The sequence below is a fragment of the Desmodus rotundus genome, chromosome X, assembly GCF_022682495.2.
Source record: "Desmodus rotundus isolate HL8 chromosome X, HLdesRot8A.1, whole genome shotgun sequence".
In the NCBI taxonomy this organism is placed as follows: Eukaryota; Metazoa; Chordata; class Mammalia; order Chiroptera; family Phyllostomidae; genus Desmodus; species Desmodus rotundus.
Genome location: NC_071400.1, coordinates 73,048,308 through 73,067,487, shown reverse-complemented (window position 1 = coordinate 73,067,487; position 19,180 = coordinate 73,048,308). Strand labels below are relative to the sequence as shown.

Here is a 19,180-nt window from a genome sequence, read left to right as displayed (position 1 = left end):
GGAATTCAGACTAACCAATATCTTAAAATATTCCAAAGTCTGTTATAAGTACTTCACAGTTGTTAACTCATTTAAACCTCACAACATCCCTACGAGGGAACTATTATTTTCATCTGTATTTTAAAGATGGGGAAACTACAGTACAGAAAGATTTAGTTACTTGACCAGGGACATAGCTTAAATGGCAGTTCTAGTATTCAAATGCATGAGGTTGGGCTCCAAAGTTTGTACTGTTAACCTGTGTGTTTTACGGGCTACAGATTGTTGGGGGGGGGGAGAAATATCAGTGTGGGGTTACCTCTCACACATTCCCAACTGAGGACCTGGCCCACAACCCAGGCATGTGCCCTGACTGGGAATCAAACTGGCAGCCTTTCGGTTCGCAGACCAGCGCTTAATCCACTGAGCCACACCAGCCAGGGCTGTTTTCTACACTTTTTAATAATATGTTGCTATAATCATATAATTGATTAGGTTTAAGGTGTCTTTAATAATCTTAACTGCATCTGGGTGACAAGGTTATGAGTGATTTGCTTAGAATTCACTGCTACCTTTTCTTAGAGCTCTTGTTCCTTTTTTCCTTTTTTCCCCTATTCCCTTTTGCTTCTATCCTTAGCTCAGCATATTTTTAAGCCAGGCATGACATCCTCAGATATCATATGAATTGGTTTGTTTTTAGAGAGTAATTTGGTGATATATATGAGAAGTCTTGGACCTTGCTGTTCTTTCTGCACATAGGATTTTTTTTTCTTTTTTTCTTTTTCTTTTCTTTTATTTTATTTTATTTTAAATTTAATATATTTATTGATTATGCTATCACAGTTGTCCCATTCCCCCCTCCCACTCCACTCCATCCTGCCCACCCCCTCCCTCCCACATTCCCCCCCTATAGTTCATGTCCATGGGTCATACTTATAAGTTCTTTGGCTTCTACATTTCCTACACTATTTTTACCCTCCCCCTGTCTATTTTCCACCTATCATCTATGCTACTTATTCTCTGTACCTTTCCCCCACTCTCCCCCTCCCACTCCCCTGGTGATAACCCTCCATGTGAGCTCCATTTCTGTGGTTCTGTTCCTGTTCTAGTTGTTTGCTTAGTTTGCTTTTGTTTTTGTTTTAGGTGTGGTTGTTAATAACTGTGAGTTTGCTGTCATTCTTACTGTTCATATTTTTTATCTTCTTTTTCTTAGATAAGTCCCTTTAACATTTCATATAATAAGGGCTTGGTGATGATGAGCTTCTTTAACTTGACCTTATCTGAGAAGCACTTTATCTTCCCTTCCATTCTAAGTGATAGCTTTGCTGGATACAGTAATCTTGGATGTAGGTCCTTGTGTTTAATCTTGGGTAATGTAATTATGATGTGCCTTGGTGTGTTCCTCCTTGGGTCCAGCTTCTTTGGGACTCTCTGAGCTTCCTGGACTTCCCGGAAGTCTATTTCCGTTGCCAGATTAGGGAAGTTCTCCTTCATTATTTGTTCAAATAAGTTTTCCATTTTTTGTTCTTCCTCTTCTCCTTCTGGCACCCCTATAATTCGGATGTTGGAACATTTCACAAGGTGTCCGGGAGGTTCCTAAGCCTCTCCTCATTTTTCCGAATTCTTGTTTCTTCATTCTTTTCTGGTTGGATGTTTCTTTCTTCCTTCTGGTCCACACCATTGATGTGAGTCCCAGTTTCCTTCTCATCACTATTGGTTCCCTGTACATTTTTCTTTGTTTCTCTTGGCATAGGCTTCATTTCTTCATCTACTTTTCGAACAAATTCAACCAATTTTGTGAGCATCTTGATAACCAGTGTTTTGAACTGTGCATCCGATAGGTTGGCTATCTTTTCCTCGCTTAGTTGTATTTTTTCTGGAGCTTTGAAGTGTTCTGTCATTTGGGCCTTTTTTGTCTTGGTGCGTTTGTTACTGAAAGGAGTGGAGCCTTAGGTGTTCACCAGGGCAGGGTAATGCTGGTTGCTGCGCTGTGACGCTGTAAGTGGGGGAGGGGCCGAGAGGGAGCAATGGCGCCCGCCTCACTCTCCTCCGGCTTTCAATCTTTAACTCCGATACCCACAATCAAACTGGGTCACTCTGGTGCTGGTTCCCGAGTAAGTGGGCCTGTGCACACTCTAGGCCCCTGTGGGTCTCTCCAATGACCTCTCCTGTGAGGCTGGGAGTCTCTCCTGCTGCCACCCCAACGCCCACGGGCATTTTCAATCAGAGGTTTGAGGCTTTATTCCCCCCACCCCCATGCTGGAGCCCTGGGTTGCTCGGTCTGCTTCGCTCCCCGCAGTTTGTCCAGGTTTATCTGTGGGCGAATGTGGTGCCGCAGGGTGCTACCCGCTGCTCTGCCTGCCCCGCTCTCCGCCACTCTGAGTCCGGCCCTCTGGGTTTATCTGTGCAAATGTGGGGCCGCAGGGTCTGCTAGTGCTCCGACTGCCTGCGCCATTTGTCCCACACTCCGCCAGTCTCAGTCCCGCCACAGCCACGCGAGTCCTCTCCACCCCGGTGCCCGTCTCCGCCCCTCCTACCAGTCTGGATGAATGTTTATTTTTTATTTCCTTGGTGTCAGTCCCCCTTGCTGTTCGATTCTCTGTCAGTTCTGGTTGTGCAAGGAGGCGCAGTGTGTCTACCTACGCCGCCATCTTGGTTCTCCCAGGATTTTTTTCTTGATGAAATAGTTGCAAAGATTTGACTGGTGGGATTTTTAGTGTAAAAAATGTTTTTGGGAAAAAGCTAAATACTTGGTGATAGAGATTATACTGGTAAAATAACAATGTCCTTTTAATCATCGATTAAAAATGATACAGGGGATAACTTAATTATTTCATTTAGTTACATTATGTGTCAGTGTCTCTTCAGAATAGGAAAAACTAACCACTTAACACAAATTGAAGATTTCTTTGAAAACATTTCCAGGCTGATTCTAGGCCTGTAAAAATTAGCCTACTCTAAGGAAGTTATAGTAATTTTCCGTTATCTTTATTCTCCAAAAAGAGCTTTTACTTAAAATTTTTTTTTTTTATTTATCAAGTGAAGTTTTAATCATAGGGCATTTATGTTGGGAATAATTCTATTATCAAAGTGCTTTCTAAAAGTTCATTCACTTCTTAAATCTCAGTGGTAGCTAATGCTTATAATTGTATTCTGGGATCCCCCTTTTTCATTATCTCTTCACTATGATTTAGATAACTCATCATTTAATATGATCAAAAAAATTAAAGCTCTGCTTACTTTGAGGTAAGCATTAGGCATGATCCCTGCCCCCATCCATGCCCCTTTTAATGTTTGCTTTTTAAGGTTCAGTTTCTAGGGTACTACTAAGTCTCTTTCAGTAAAACAAATTAGTTAATGCATAGTGTCGTGTAGGCTAACAATAGAGAAATTGAATGGAAGAGCTTGTCATTTTTTCCTGTTCATTATTTTCAATAAGAACTGCTTCCTTTTGAAGTGTATTGCACTTTTTCAGTCTCCAATGCCTGGAGGGTGGGGAGGGCATGTGGATTTGAAGTCTCTGAATGAATAGACTGTTTCCTTCATGTTTGGGTTGGCTGATCAGAGCCCTGGTTTGTTGGTTTGTTTGTATTTTAATCAATCCAGATCTGGTTATGTCTCATGGAGTTTGAACCTATAACTCAACTGAAGTATTATTTCATACTAAAGATGTCTTTAAAATATCAAAAGTGAAATATTATGAATGCACGAATGATGTTTCATCTTACACTGCCTCTTTTTTCTTCTCACAGATAGCACAACAATAGAAAAATTGAGAGCTATTTGTTTAGATCATGCCAAACTTGGAGAAAGCAGCCTTAGTCCATCTCTTGACTCGCTTTTCTTTGGTCCTTCAGCTTCACAAGTGCTATACCTAACAGAGGTTTGTTTTTTCTTTTTGAATTTATTCCACGTTCTTTAAATTTGACCTTTTTAAGGTAATGTGGAGAACATAACATTGTTAATGAAATATCTTCGAAATGGTTAAAATAATTTCTTATCAGTGGTAATAGGGAAAATAGTTCTGTTTTTAAAAACCTTTTAATACAGTCCTTCTCCCTTTTTTCTAGGTAGTCTATGCCTTGTTAATGCCTGCTGGTGCACCTCTGGCTGATGATTCCTCTGATTTTCAATTTCACTTCTTGAAAAGTGGCGGCCTACCCCTTGTCCTGAGTATGCTAACTAGAAATAACTTCCTACCAAATGCAGATATGGAAACTCGAAGGGGTGCCTACCTCAATGCTCTTAAAATAGCCAAACTGTTGCTAACTGCCATTGGCTATGGCCACGTTCGAGCTGTGGCAGAAGCTTTTCAGCCGGGTGTAGAAGGCGGCAGTCCTATGACATCGGTAATACAGACTTCTAAAAAATCTTTTAATGATGATAAGAGATGGTAATTTTTAAAGTTAACTTTTCGGCAACTCTTAAGTATAAATTTCAAAGTTAAACTGTTCAGGTTCCTTTCCAGTGATGATTTACTTTAGGAGTTTTCTTCTATTAAATTGTATTCATGTTAAAAGTGAAAATGCTTTACACTGACTATACTCTTATTTGAGAATATAATTCTTTGTGCCCCTTAAGTCATGTTTGAGTTTTAGTTATTTTAAACCTAACAAAGTATACATATAAATCATTTCTTAACTGGTATTTGGCATATATTAAAGACACAGGTGGTAATAAAAAAGATGTAATCAATTTAACCTGTTGCCATCTTAACAGTCTTAACTTCCAGTTCTGAGCTTACTCAGAGTCTGTCTTGGTCTTGGTGGCATCCTTGATCCACCAAAAGTTCTCAAGACATGCCAGAATTTAATGCCTATTTATTAGAATTCTAACTATGCCTTAAATTCTGAGTAAAATTTGAGTTAATATGCATAAGTGATGACTTAACTAAGTTATTGATGAAAGATAAAAGCTTAGGAATATAGATACTCTTTTTTAGAAATGGCTTAGGTTTTAATCAGGAAGATTGGCATGTTGATTAGATATGTGATATTATAATGTCACATAATTGAGATATATTTTAGGTGTGATAATGATACTATGCTTATATTTAAAAGGAATGTTCTTTACCCCGCCCTCTTTTTTTAAAGTAGTTGCTTTATATATCAAGGATTTGCTTCAAAATAATCCTCGGGTAGGGAAGGGATAGAGAGTAGTAGGGAGTGTTTAGATAAAACAATTCTATATTTTAGAAATTTAACATTAGTCTTACATGGCCTAAGTCATATATTGTTTTGTAATTAGTGGTTCTTGTTAAGATAAAACACAGTCTTGCCATGATCCCTGGCACAGGTGCTTAATGAGGTGCACAAGAAACAATTGCATGCTTTCTTTCATTTTTCTCCAATATTTATTCTTTTTTTTTTTAATTATATATATTTTTTTACATTACCTTTTAGTCCCCTTACAACCCCCTGCCCCCAGCAATCACCATTCTTACAAATTTAAAAACTTGATTATATGCCGTGGCTGGTTTGGCACAGTGGATTGAGTACAGGCCTGCCAACTGAAAGGTTGCTGGTTCCATTCCCAGTCAGGGCACACATGCCTGAGTTGACGGCCAGGTCCCAATTGGGGGCATGTGAGAAACACACATTGATCTTTCTCTCCCTCTCTTTCTCCCTTCCTTCCTCTCTCTCTGAAAATAAATAAATAAAATCTTTTCAAAAAAAAACCCACTTGATTATAAAGTAAAACACTGTTACCTTTCTTACATTTGTACTTCTATTCTGTTACTGATATTTCTTAATTTTTAAAAAAGGATTTGATTACCCTGGTGAATGGGAGCTAGATCTGCCCCGGTGCATGCATGTAAAAGATATGGAGTAATTTACTGAGTCTCTAGATAGGGTTGGAACCTGCTGGTTCAGTTTATTGTTTACCCTTATTATTCATGCTGAGCCCAGAGTAGAAACAATGAGTTGGACTGATGTAGAATGGGGATTTACAGAGGGACATGTGGCACTCTGGTGCACAAGAGAAAGCCCCCCACTGTTGGAAATGTGAAGTACTTTTTGTGGGAGTCTCCATAGCTTCTGCAGTATATATGGGAAGGGAGGTAATCCTGAGGGAGTGGTGATGGATGAAAAGCAAATGGTTGGGTCTGTTTATGTATAAATTATTTGCTCCAAGTTAAGTGGTTTATCTTTTTTTCAGGTCAGCCAAGTTACTCATGATCAAGCAGTGGTGCTACAAAGTGCCCTTCAGAGCATTCCTAATCCATCATCTGAATGCATGCTTAGAAATGTGTCAATTCGTCTTGCTCAGCAAATATCTGATGAGGTTAGTATTAAAGTTTTAAAGCTCTGAAATCCTAAAAGGTTTGTTTTTTTTTTCTTTTGATCCTCTGTTAATTTAGAAATAAACCTTGTCACAATTTAGGGCTTAATTTTCCTAGACCCACTCACTTTAATGATTGTCTTAGTGTAAATAAAGTTCTCTTAACATGCATTTTATCTAATATTAATGTTAATACTTTTTGGTTTTAATCATCTCTATGTACAGTAAACAGCATTCTTTTAAAGTATATAATTCAGTGACTTGACAAATGCATGTATGTGTGAAACCTCCCCCACAATCAAGACACAGAACATTTCAATCACTCTTAATTTGTGCCCTTAGCAGATTTATTCTTCCTCTCTACCCCTGGCCACAGGTGACCACTGATTTTTTTTTTGTCACTATATACTAGTTTTTACATTTCAGGTGGAATTGTGTACTGTGTGTTCTTTTATGTCTGGCTTCTTTCAGAATAATGACTGAAAATTGTCTGTGCTGTGTAAACCATTAATTTATTCCTTTTTATTGCTGAGTAGTATCCCATGATGAGTATTTCACATTGTGTTTATCCATATACTTGGCAAAGGACATTTGGATTGTTTCTCTTTTTTGGTTATGATTAAGCTACTCTGAACATTTTGTACAGCTATTTGTGAGGACACAGGTTTTTATCTTGGGTAAAAAAAAACTAAGAGTGGAATGCTTAGACTTGTAGTCTTTTTAAGATTCTTCTGAAAGTGGTATAAGGCCACATAGTAACTTGGAGTATATACTTTATGGTGTTGCTATTAAACAAAAAACTTGGTCGAAGGCAACTTGGGAACCTAGAGACAATGCTACTGCTTCATTCCATTCCTATTCCTTTACAAGGAGAAACATTTTTGCTTTTTAGTGTTTATGCCACTCTGAATACTCTTTCAAAAGTTGTAATTACTCATTATCTTGCAGGCTTCACGATATATGCCTGATATTTGTGTGATTAGAGCTATACAAAAAATTATCTGGGCATCAGGATGTGGGGCATTACAGCTAGTATTTAGCCCAAATGAAGAAATCACTAAAATTTATGAGAAGGTAAGAATTATCACAGAAATATATTTCTTTTAAATAAATGTTGTTTAAGAGTGCATGAGGCTTAATTATGTCTGCTATCTTTAAAAGCCAATCACTTGCATCTCAATAGATTGAAAATTAACTGGTAGCTACAGTTCAGGTGAGAATAATTTTACTTTGAAAATAAAATGCTTCAACCCTGGCCAGGTGGCTCAGTTGCTTGGAATGTTGTCCTGTACACCAAGGAAGGTTGCAGATTCAATCCCTGGTCAGGGCACATACCTAGGTTGCTGGTTCGATCCCATCAGAGCAATACAGGAGGCAATCCCAATCAATGTTTTTCTCCCTTTCTCCTCTCTCCCTCCTCCTTTCTTCCTCTCTGCCCCCATTCCTCAGAATGTCTTTAAAGTCAGTAAAGATACCCTAGGGTGAGTATTAAAAAGAGAGAGGGGAAAAAGATAAAAGTGCTTCAGAATCCTGCCATATGACTTACATTTTTTAATTAAAAAAATGATCTTTTTCTACTTTAAATTGGGGTCGGATATAATTGCCTCATACTGGATTTGAGTGTTTCTATTCTCTCTATTCTTCTTTCATCGCCTTTTTGTCCTGTGTAAATTTGGGTTTAGGTAGCTGTCAATTGTGTTACTGCGTTTAAGTATTTTTGATTCTCTTAAAGTTGTCAGAAGTAGAAAGAATGTCAGCCAATTAGATATCATCCCCAACCCTCCATTAGGTTAAGTAAATTATTTACAGAAGAGAGGGTGTGTTTGACTCTTTATTTTTGTGGGGTTTTTTTCTGTCATATATACCTGTCTCTGATAGCCACTTCTGCATGTTTAGAAGGGGAGATTAAATTACAGGGAGTTCTCTGGCTCTGTAGAGCTTCCCTTTTATGGCTAGCATAACCCTGATTTGCCTACAATGTATATTGATGTCTTGTAGTATCTGTCTGGTACAGTGCTGGATATTCATTCAGATAATATGTGAATGCTTATTCTTTTCCAGGCAGGTACTGTAATTATTAATTTTTGATAAAGTCAGATTAGAATTTATTAACTACCTACCCAAGCATATTTTAGGTTATAAAACCTTCAAAACCTTCCTTAACTTCAATGTTTCTGGTTATATTTTGTTTCCTTTTTTCTTCTATTTATTATGTTCCAGTTAAAGGTGAGATCATAATGGTATTTGTCCCTCACTGTCTTTAAAAAAAAAAAAAAAAAAAAACCTTTCTTAACAATTGTCTAAAACAATTGGTTTTGAATAAAATGGCACTGTAGGTAAGCAACATGATGGAATTAATTAGTTAGAAGTACCTAACTGCAGTGCCAGAGTGGTTCTCCAGAAAGGAATAATTGTTGGTGCAAAAGCACACGACTCATAAGGTCTTTAGGAACCTGAAGGAGAAAAAGCCTGTGGTGATGTGGTCAGTGTGCTCCTTCAGCTCTCCTTGGGAAGTAGCAAAATACTGGAATTAGACTTCATTGTCTCTTTATAGTCACTTCCATACTATTCCAAGGGTCCTCAAGAGTTGCAGAAAAAGAAACTGAGGCCAAATTGTTTGAGCTAGGTAGGTTTTAAGCACTAGCTTGAAGTTGTATGAACTTTTTCTTAAATGCATTTCTAGATAATTTGCCCCTTATCATTTTACAGTCCAATGCAGGCAATGAGCTGGACTTGGAAGATGAACAGGTTTGCTGTGAAGCATTGGAAGTGATGACCTTATGTTTTGCCTTGATTCCGACAGCCTTAGATGCTCTTAGTAAAGAAAAGGCTTGGCAGACTTTCATTATTGACTTACTATTGCACTGTCACAGCAAGTAAGTATGTTTTTTTATTGTAAGAACTCTTATCTTATTTTTGTAAGCAGAAATAATTTATGCTGGTAAAATTTATCCCAGAAATCAATTTTTTTGTTTTTTGTTTTACTTTTATTGTTATTCAATTACAGTTATATGCCTTTTCTCCCCATCCCTCCCCCACCCCAGCCAAACCCAACTCCCTCCCCCTTGATTTTGTCCATGTGTCCTAGAAATCAAATATTTATTGTTTCTATAGCTTGCTAATATTTAGGAAAATTTTATTTAACATTGTTTTGCTTTGACCTAGATTTGTTTGGTTTTAGTCTTTGCAAAATGCCAACATTCTCAAAGTAAAGTTAATTTTTCTCTAATTTCAGGATTTAGTTTTATCTAAGAGGTATATATTAGCTGAACTTAACATTAAAGTTAAGAACAATCTAACAATAGCCAGAGGGGAGTGGGGAGGGGATAGTGGGGAGAGGGATTTACAGGAGCTACTATAAAAGGACACATGGACAAAATCAAGGGGGAGGGTGGAGGCGGGGGAGAGAGGTGGGTTTGGCTGGGGTGGGGTGGAGGAATGGGGAGAAAATGCAGACCACTGTAATTGAATAACAATAAAATTTTTTTAAATCTGGTTTACAAAAATTAAATTATAAATGGTACATTAGCCTTCTATCTTGAATACCTAGCTACAAGGTGCCGGGGGGGGGGGGGGGGGGTTAATTCAGTATGAAATTCACAAGGCAGGTTTGTGGTAAGAAGTTTTGTATTTTACACTGAGAATAAAGACCAACTATAAAGCCCTTGTTTGCATTTAAAGAGCATTTAATCAGTGACATTTTGTCTTGTGCTTCTTTTTGTGTGAGTCAGTTGGATTTGTGGAAAATGTTTCCATCTTCTCTCAATCTGACCCTATTATATGTAATTAATCTGTCTTACATTTTGTGAAAAGACACAGGATGTTTACTCAGTTTATTCTGTCACATACCATTCAATGACAAGTTAACTGATGGAAAGTTACTGTAAAGTCAGAATAAGCAGTTTGCTGAAATGAAGCCTAGTGATAAAGCTCTTTTGTTTTTTTAATGTGTACATGATTTAATGGAGTAGGATGCTGTATGTAAAGTGATTGAGAAGGTCAAGTGGAATGGTCTGCTCTTTCAGGAGTTCCTTGGTGTAATGTCCTTGAAGACATCTAGTTTAGCCTATTCAGAAAGTCCTTTGACAGGATTCCATCCCCCCATAAGGTTGAGCTTGCTCTCTTTTTTGGAAAGACTTTAATCATCCTTGGATAACTCTGTTAAAGATAAATAGGTTAAGTCTAGTTCCATTTAATAATTTGTTGGGTGGAGGGGGGAAAGTTTTCATGAAGTCAAGCCTGGAGGTAGCAATTTTCTTCTGTAGTACTATCGCCCTGCCCTGCAGTTCTCATTTTACAAGTAGCTGAGAACCTATTGCAGGTTCAAAATCCTTTATTTCCAGTTTGTAAGAATTTGATAGCAAGTTTGGCATGAACATTATTTGTATAACAATTCAGAAGTAGACTTTGCTGATGGAGGAGCTAAGACTAAACTTAAATGACAAGGTTCTCTTGAGTTTTAACTTATTTTTGCTACATAGTTTGCCTCTCTGTAGTTTTAATCCACCAGCAAATTATGTGGGTCCCTACTGTGTGTTTGGCAGTAAGAGTCCAAAGTCAAATAAGATAGTTGTTGCCCTCAGGGAACACTGGTACAGAAATTAGTATCATAAGAGGCAAAGTACTTTGGGAATGGGTGGAGGAATCAGTTACTTTTACTTGGAAGGAGTGAAAGTGAAGGGTGTGTTCAGGATACAATCTGTGAGCTGTTTGGGTAAAATGTATGTGTATAAAAATGGAAGTTGGGCATTGGCGGTGCTCTCTCTCTCTCTCTCACCATCACTCCCTGTTGTTTTTACCTCCTGTATGTTTGGATTCCATATATTTTCCTCCTCTCCATATTGTTTCTACCCTTTTTTAAAACCAGCATCCATTGCCTGGACAACTGCGATATTCTTAATCTTCCCACACCCAGTGCTGCTCCACTAAGGTGTTGCTCTATAATCTGTTGACCGCACTGCAGATGCAGTAACCATTGCAAAATAAGATCGTCTTGTTTTCTTGCTTAAAATTTTTCCATGCCTTCCCATTACCTTTTAATTTAGTGTAAACATTTACATTTGGTTTATAAGTACTCCACAATTTGGCCCTTACTTCTATTTTCTCACAAATTTCAACTTAAGTACCACATTTTATACTAAGTTTTTCCTGTACCTGAGATCAGGTTTCCCAGACCTCTATTCCCATTAGATGAGGTTTGCTTCCACATCATAACACTGATCTTATTTTCTTGTAATCACTTGGAATTGGATTTAATTTCCTTTAGGTGGATATGTTTTTTCCAGCACCGGTCATTTTATACCCTGCCTTATTAACTCCTTAATGTCACACATCTCTCTAATTCATGGAGGCATCTGAGTTTGCCACTCCTGGCATAGTACTTTCAGGGCAGAGCTGAGAAGTCTGGTTTCATGTGTAGAAGAGGAGTAATAGGATAATATACTGTAGAGGAGATGAGTAGGAGTCACTTTACAGAAGGCCTTAGATACTGAGGGCTAAGTAGTGTTAAATTTTGATACGGTATTTAGTCTCATTGGTAAATAATTTATCAACAAGTACCTTTTATGAACCACTCGCTATTCTAGCTACTGGAATAGCAGTAAACAAAACAGACAAAATGCCTTCTTGGAGTCTACATATTAAAGAAGATAGGGGATAGGAAGGGGAAGACATGTGGAAAAATATAGTATGTTAGGTGGTGGTAAATGCTACAGAGAGAAATAAAACAAAAAGGATAAACTAAGGAGTCACTGGAGTTCAGCTTCGTACAGACATACCTCATTTTACTGTACTTTGCTGTATTGTACTTTAAACAGATGTGTTTTTTACAAATGGAAGGCAAGATCCTCCACCAGCAAAAATATTATGTCCTGCATTATTGTGGTGGTCTAGAACTAAACCCGTCATTCCTTTGAGGTGTGCCTGTATAGGATAGTCAAAAAAGGCCTCCCTAAAAAGGTGACCATTAATCAGCTCTGAGAAGTAAGATAGTGGTCCATGTGGATAATAGGGAAGGTGTGTGGGGGGGGGGGTTGTTGTTGTTGTTTTTTATTTTTTATTGTTAATCAGTTACAGTTGTGTGCCTTTTCTCCCCATCCCTCCACCCCACCCCATCCAAACCCCCCTCCCTCCCCCACCTCCACCCTCCCCCTTGATTTTGTCCATGTGTCCTTTATAGTAGGGGAACATGTGTTTTAAGCACAGGAACAAGAGATGTAAATGTCCTGAGGCAGGAACATGCTAGATATGTTAAAGAACACAGTAACAAGAAGAGTTAGACTCTTTCATTAATCCAAATAAAATATGACAGGGGCTGGAAGTGTAAAAATGGTAAGAAATTATCAGATTTTGGGCATGTTGTGAAGATGTAACAGTCTGTTGATACACAGGTTTCTTTTGAAGCATTACAGAAGTGTGAGGGAGGTTTCATCAGGAACTGAGAGGCACCAACTTTATAGATCCCTTCCCCCACTCTATTTTGGCAACATAACTTTTTTAAAAAATAAACTAAGACAACATGAATGGCATACTTTTGAAACCCTGATAAAAGTTATGGACCTTCTCCCAGAAAATTGGTACTCCTGACTTCAATTGATATGGGTTCCACCAAACTCAACTCACAGAGTCTCTAAAATCCCTCTTATTTATTGGACCATGTGTGGGTTCCAGAAATCTAAAAACATCCAGGAGACAGATTAGTACACAGAATGTATGCTGTCAAGTTCTTCATAATGAACTATAAATTTGGTTCTAACCTGTCTTATCAACTAGCACAAGGACAGAAACATGATAGTTATCCACAAAATATAGTTTGTAGTGTCTGTAAGGTACACAGGTGCTTAGCAGATTCATATGTTGGACATTGTTCTAGGTGCCAGAAACTGGCATCAACAAAGCAAGGCCTTGGCCTGAAAGGGCATACTTCCTAATGGAGACAGAACATCATTTTATATACATTTAGGAAGTGGGTCTCTTAGCACCTACTATATACCAGACACTACTCTAGGTTCTGGATGTACAGGAGGCTAAATAAATGATGTCTCTACCCTCTTGGAGCATTTATTCTAGTGAGATCTATGTAGATTTTTTTAAAGGTAGATCCATAGTGATATGGTAAAATTCTCAGTAATGAGACAAGAAACAAGTTTTTCTTGGGGGTCATCATAGAGAGAATATAATATAATACAGTGGTTCTCAATATTTAGCACACATTAGAATCACCTGCAAGATTTGTTGAAACATAGGTTGCTGGGCCCCACCTCCAGTATTTCTCATTCAGCATCAGGTCTGGGAAGGGACCTGAGAAATTTGTATTTCTAACAAGTCCCAGAAGCTGCTGATTTGGGGACCATACTTTGGGAACTACTAATATAAAGGACATCTACAGCAATATCCTTATTGTAAATGCAGCAGAATTCCTTGTGTGCTTGTGTTTTTACTTTGTAATTTACCTTTTATCCACGCCGCCCCTGCCCCCCCCCCCCCCGCAAGAGACACTAGCGTTGTAACCTGTTTTTTTTCTTCATGAAATAATATATTAAATGTGATACATTTTTATTTCAGAACTGTTCGCCAGGTGGCACAGGAGCAGTTCTTTTTGATGTGCACCAGATGTTGCATGGGACACAGGCCTCTGCTTTTCTTCATTACTCTGCTCTTTACCGTTTTGGGGGTGAGGCATTTTTTTAATATGCTTATCAATGTGATGTGTTCTTTAGACAATGGACATTTAGGAATTCATGCTTTTAGATTATATTAAAGTTGGAGCAGTCTGTATGTGATTTAATTAATAAAATATTGATAATTTCCCATACTATTTTAATAATCTAGTTAACTTTGGGTTTTTAAAACTGGATTCTAAGCATGGACATGTAAATTCGTATTATTCTACTTTATTGTTTCAGAGCACAGCCAGAGAGAGAGCTAAACATTCGGGTGACTACTTCACTCTTTTAAGGCACCTTCTTAATTATGCTTACAATAGTAATATTAATATACCCAATGCTGAAGTTCTTCTCAATAATGAAATTGATTGGCTTAAAAGAATTAGGGTAAGTTGCATTTAATACAGTGTTTACTATATCGATAAATGGCATAATTTATTAATAGTTTATAGTTTTGAGCATTTTGGGTAAATGAAAAACACCAAAGGGTAATAAAAAGGACCAGAGGACCAAAAAATATACTCTGCATTGATGGATACCACTAATTCATGAATCCCAGAGTGAATGCATTACTAGTTTTGTAAAATGCTTTGTTTTGCTTGAGCCTTGGAATACTGATTTTCCACTTCTTTCATTTTAGAATTTTGGGCCTTTCTGATAATTTTCCTCTTTTAAAAAGTATTTTTGATGAGTCTGATATGCTGACACTTAATTTAATTCTTGATCTTAAGACCTGATACTTTTTACTTACAATCATACGGGAATTTTTCTTTTTTCTTTTTTTAAATTTTTTTTATTGTTCAAGTACAGTTGTCTCCATTCCCCACCACCACCACCATATGGGAATATTTCTGAAGAGATTTGTAGCTATTAGCTTTCAGTTCATAAAGCCTACTTCTAGGAAGTTCTGAAGAGAATGGAAAGGTTTGGGGAAATTTCCTCATGTCTCTTCAACCCTCTCGCGTATGGCTCCTCCCTCCCTTTATAAATTGGGCATTTGATATGTTTTTCTTTGGCAGGATGATGTTAAGAGAACAGGTGAAACAGGTGTTGAAGAGACCATCTTGGAAGGCCACCTTGGGGTAACAAAAGAGTTACTGGCCTTTCAAACCCCTGAGAAAAAGTATCATATTGGTTGTGAAAAGGGAGGTGCTAATCTCATTAAAGTAAGTTAAAATTTCAGTTTTACTATGTATTTTATAAAATAAATAAGCACTGTTTAATTTTTCTGTTTTGTAAAACTGCATCTTGTTCATCATTAATGAGTTTTTTCTATCAATAATAGTATGTGGTAATTCAAGGAAAAAATTTTTCAGTGAATTTTACTGATACTCAAAATGAGGTTTGGTTTACATGTGATTAAAGAAATAAACTTACTTAAAATGTAAATTTTGTTAAGTGCTAGTATCGGCTCACTCTTGGTTCTTAAAAAAAAATTTTAACCTGAGTTTGGGGTATGGTTAATTGTAGTATTTAATATGGTTAATTGCATAGTGTTTATTAGAAAATCCAAATGAGTTTTCCGAGATGTAATGAGATCTTGAGTACTGACAAGTAATTTAATGGTACTTCCTTCCAAGATTACAGGAGACCTTTCTTTCCTTAAAAACATATATATGTATGTATGTATAACTATTATATATTTGTATTTATAACTATATATTACATGCTTTTATATAATATATAAACATCCAAATATATCATGATATATGTGTACTATAGCATTACTAATACATAATTCTTGTCTCACCTCTCACAGGAATTAATTGATGATTTCATCTTCCCTGCATCCAATGTTTACCTGCAGTATATGAGAAATGGAGAACTGCCAGCTGAACAGGCTATTCCAGTCTGTAGTTCACCACCTACCATTAATGCTGGTTTTGAGTTACTTGTAGCATTAGCTGTTGGCTGTGTGAGGAATCTCAAACAGATAGTAGATTCTTTGACTGAAATGTATTACATTGGCACAGCAATAACTAGTAAGTATTTTAAATATAATGTTGTCTTAATAGGTGTAACTCGATTCTGTTTTCCTGTTTTTTGTTTTTTGTTTTTTAGTAAACATCTTCAACTCGTGCTTCCTCCCCCCCCCCCCACCCGCAACTAGTTTAGTTTCACAGTTAGTAAATGGATTTAAGGCCATTAAAAGCTAAGAGCCTTGATACAAAAGTTTTCAAATGTTTGTTAAATGTCTTCCTATAAGTGGTGTAACTATTTAGCAAAATAAATTTCATCTCAGTCAATTCTGGAATAAAATTCCAAAATTCAGAGTAATTAGTAGTCAAAACAAAGGCCAGACTTAGAACTTAAAACACAAATTTCATGCATTGCAGGACCTCTCTTAGAAGCTCTTAAATGATATTTTCATGTGAGTTCTAAGCAAATCTGGTTTTAAAGATTAGAATGTGAGAAGATAACATTTTCATGCATTTATATCCTCAGTTAATGCTCACCTGAAGCCTGTGAAATAGACTATAGACTCCAGATCTTATAGAGATGGAACTGAAGTTCGAAGCAGATGAGGGCAATAAAAAATAACTGAAAAAGAAGAAATAAGAAATCAAACACAACAGAAGCTTATTTTTTTTTCTTTAGCAAAAACCACTGTTTATAAAGTTTAAGAATATAATTGATTATAGTAGATTTCTAAGAACATGTCCAGTTATATTTTATATGTTGTATTTCAGAATGTAGAGACATTTTAAGTAACATTTTAGGAGATTCTGATGAAACTGACTGCTTTAAAGATTAGACCTTTAGCTGTTCTACCAAACCTATGCATAGTGAGGCAGATATTTTTTTGGTTGTTGTTTTGTTTTTCTATAACTTGCAAGAGGTGTTTTTTGGTTTGTTTGCTTTTTAAAAAAACAAATCCTCACTTTCATTTATTTAGCTTTTAATAAGTTTAAACCCTCAAGGGATACAGCATCATGTAGATTCAGCATCTAATGAATTTAGCGTGAAAAAGTTGCTTTGGAATTTGGCATAAACTATGCCACGTGAGCATGAGTTTCTTTTTCCCAGATGCTTCTGGTTTTGTTCAGTTTGCCTCCAGGAGTCAACCTTTTTCTTTGCTTTTTGTACATATGAGTGTATCTCTTGCCCAAATAGAATTCACTTTCATCTCCGGCGTAAACACCTTCAGTTTTAAGAAGAGAAGCCACATGTTCCCTTCCACTAGTACCCAGCAAAAAATAGCTTTAGACCACAACCTTCCAGATGTATTGGCCATTTTTGAAGTCCTATTCCCAGCACACCTCCACATGCTCCAAAGTGGCAGAAAGAGAAAGGTCACTTGTTTCTTTGCATGGTAAAAATTTTAAGTACCAAAGAAAAGTGTGTACTAAAAAGTATGTTTCCTGCACAGTCCAGTCTCCCAGTCTCCTTTTACAGCTGTGACTATTATGGTCAGTTTGTGTCTGCCCTCCCAGTGTCTCTGTGTATGAGAAAAATCCACATACAAAGTCTTTCTTTGTTTTTTGTTTTTTTTTTTTTAACAGATTGTCATGTGGTACACAACAATGTTCTTTAGAACTTTTTCCCCTTAATATTTCTGTGATTGTACCCTATCAACACATAAATATTTACCTATTTCCATTTATTGGCTATATACTTTTCAGTTCAGTATGTTATAATTTATCTTACCAGTCCTGTAGACAATGATACTTGTTATTTTCAGGTTTGTATTGGTCAGAGGGGCAGATGTATGCTGATTTGCAATTTCACAAAACTTTCAAATTCACTATTATTTGCTCACATTAACATTGTGGTTGTAGGCAAAGCAAGTCTACTCTTATTACTACATTTATTAGGAAGGAAACAAACTTACCTAAAGAAGATGAAAGAGTTGGTAAGCATCAGAACCAGGATGTGAACCCAGAGGATGTTAGTATTAAAGCTGTGGTATGTTGATGTATTTATATAACATTTTATGCCAAAATGAGTTTTGAAGGTACTTTTAAAAACATACAAAAGTAGAAAGTTCTTAATGACTAAACTGTAAAGCTAACAATAAAGTTAGTGTGTAGGAATTAGTATCATATAATCTTGAGGCTACTGAGACTGCCATTAGAAATAACATCAGATAAAAATGTGGGTTCACAGGTAGCAGGATAAGAATCTTTATAGTGATTACATGTTCCTGTGTATTTTAGGTTTGTTGAGGGAGAAATGCAAACTTGGAGCACGCCTTCAGGTGGCTATAAGAGTGGTGGGGTTGTTGCTGGTGTTAATTTATTACTAGCTTACTAGAACTAAAAGTGGAGAAAATGGTTGTATTCATACTATAAGAATCTTATCTTTCAGCATGTGAAGCACTTACTGAGTGGGAATATCTGCCACCTGTTGGACCCCGCCCTCCAAAAGGATTTGTGGGGCTGAAAAATGCTGGTGCTACTTGTTACATGAATTCTGTGATTCAGCAACTCTACATGATTCCGTCCATCAGGAACGGTATTCTTGCCATTGAAGGCACAGGTAGTGATGTAGATGATGATATGTCTGGGGACGAGAAGCAGGACAATGAGGTAAATTTTATTTAGCCTTTTTGTTTTCTGAGTTTGAAGTTCTGATACCAGATACTGTTCTCTCTTACTGAGTGTTGTACTTCCATTGGTCCTTTTGACATACTCTATAATAAGGCTAGTCCTGACATAGACTATCACCAGACTTTAAACTACAGTTAATTCTTGTTGTAGTTTTATATGTACTTAAAGCAACAATTAATGTACTCAACTTTTTTGTTAAAAGTGTTTAATCTGGAGTTTGTAATGATAAAGATCTTCATTTTTAATAATAGTTTAAATTATATGTTCACTTTTCTACTTAATATTTTTAATATGTATCTCTGTTAATTTATGCCAACTTGTATGCTATTCCAGTTTTACTATCCATGCTTACTTTAGGATACTTTCAAGTTTTTCCCAGAATATAGCTCTCCCTGCTTAGGCAATAAATTTCTCTGTACTTTTAATGTTACATGGTGTTGTGACAAAATTTAGGCTGCCTACTGAGTATCCAATGCACAATAAAGTTACAGAAAAGTTGGATTGTAATGGCAGAGAAGTTGACGTGACTGTGGCATGGCTCTTTAAAAAGAGAAGATTGTAAAACTTCGGTTGTGGTCATGTTTGTATCTACCCTGTATTTCTTTCTATTTTACCTTTTACTGCTCATAGTGTTGGTGAGAACTGGAGAAGCCAGAGTGTGTTCTAATTGCAGTAAATATGTTGAATGGTTCTCTCTTCAGTCAC

At 36.8% G+C, this 19,180-nt stretch overlaps 1 protein-coding gene across 10 annotated transcripts in view; it reads left to right on the top strand.

Moving 5' to 3' along the window:
• USP9X (ubiquitin specific peptidase 9 X-linked) overlaps positions 1 to 19,180 on the top strand; it is a 408,004-nt gene that overhangs the window by 363,867 nt on the left and 24,957 nt on the right. For all 10 annotated transcript variants that reach the window (XM_053917035.1, XM_053917034.1, XM_053917036.1 and 7 more), the window contains 10 exons: positions 3,732 to 3,862; positions 4,050 to 4,328; positions 6,139 to 6,264; positions 7,210 to 7,335; positions 8,971 to 9,137; positions 13,825 to 13,933; positions 14,166 to 14,312; positions 14,945 to 15,091; positions 15,685 to 15,907; positions 18,234 to 18,454. In XM_053917035.1, the coding sequence (XP_053773010.1) occupies positions 3,732 to 3,862; positions 4,050 to 4,328; positions 6,139 to 6,264; positions 7,210 to 7,335; positions 8,971 to 9,137; positions 13,825 to 13,933; positions 14,166 to 14,312; positions 14,945 to 15,091; positions 15,685 to 15,907; positions 18,234 to 18,454 (1,676 nt within the window). The remainder of the gene's footprint in view (positions 1 to 3,731; positions 3,863 to 4,049; positions 4,329 to 6,138; positions 6,265 to 7,209; positions 7,336 to 8,970; positions 9,138 to 13,824; positions 13,934 to 14,165; positions 14,313 to 14,944; positions 15,092 to 15,684; positions 15,908 to 18,233; positions 18,455 to 19,180) is intronic.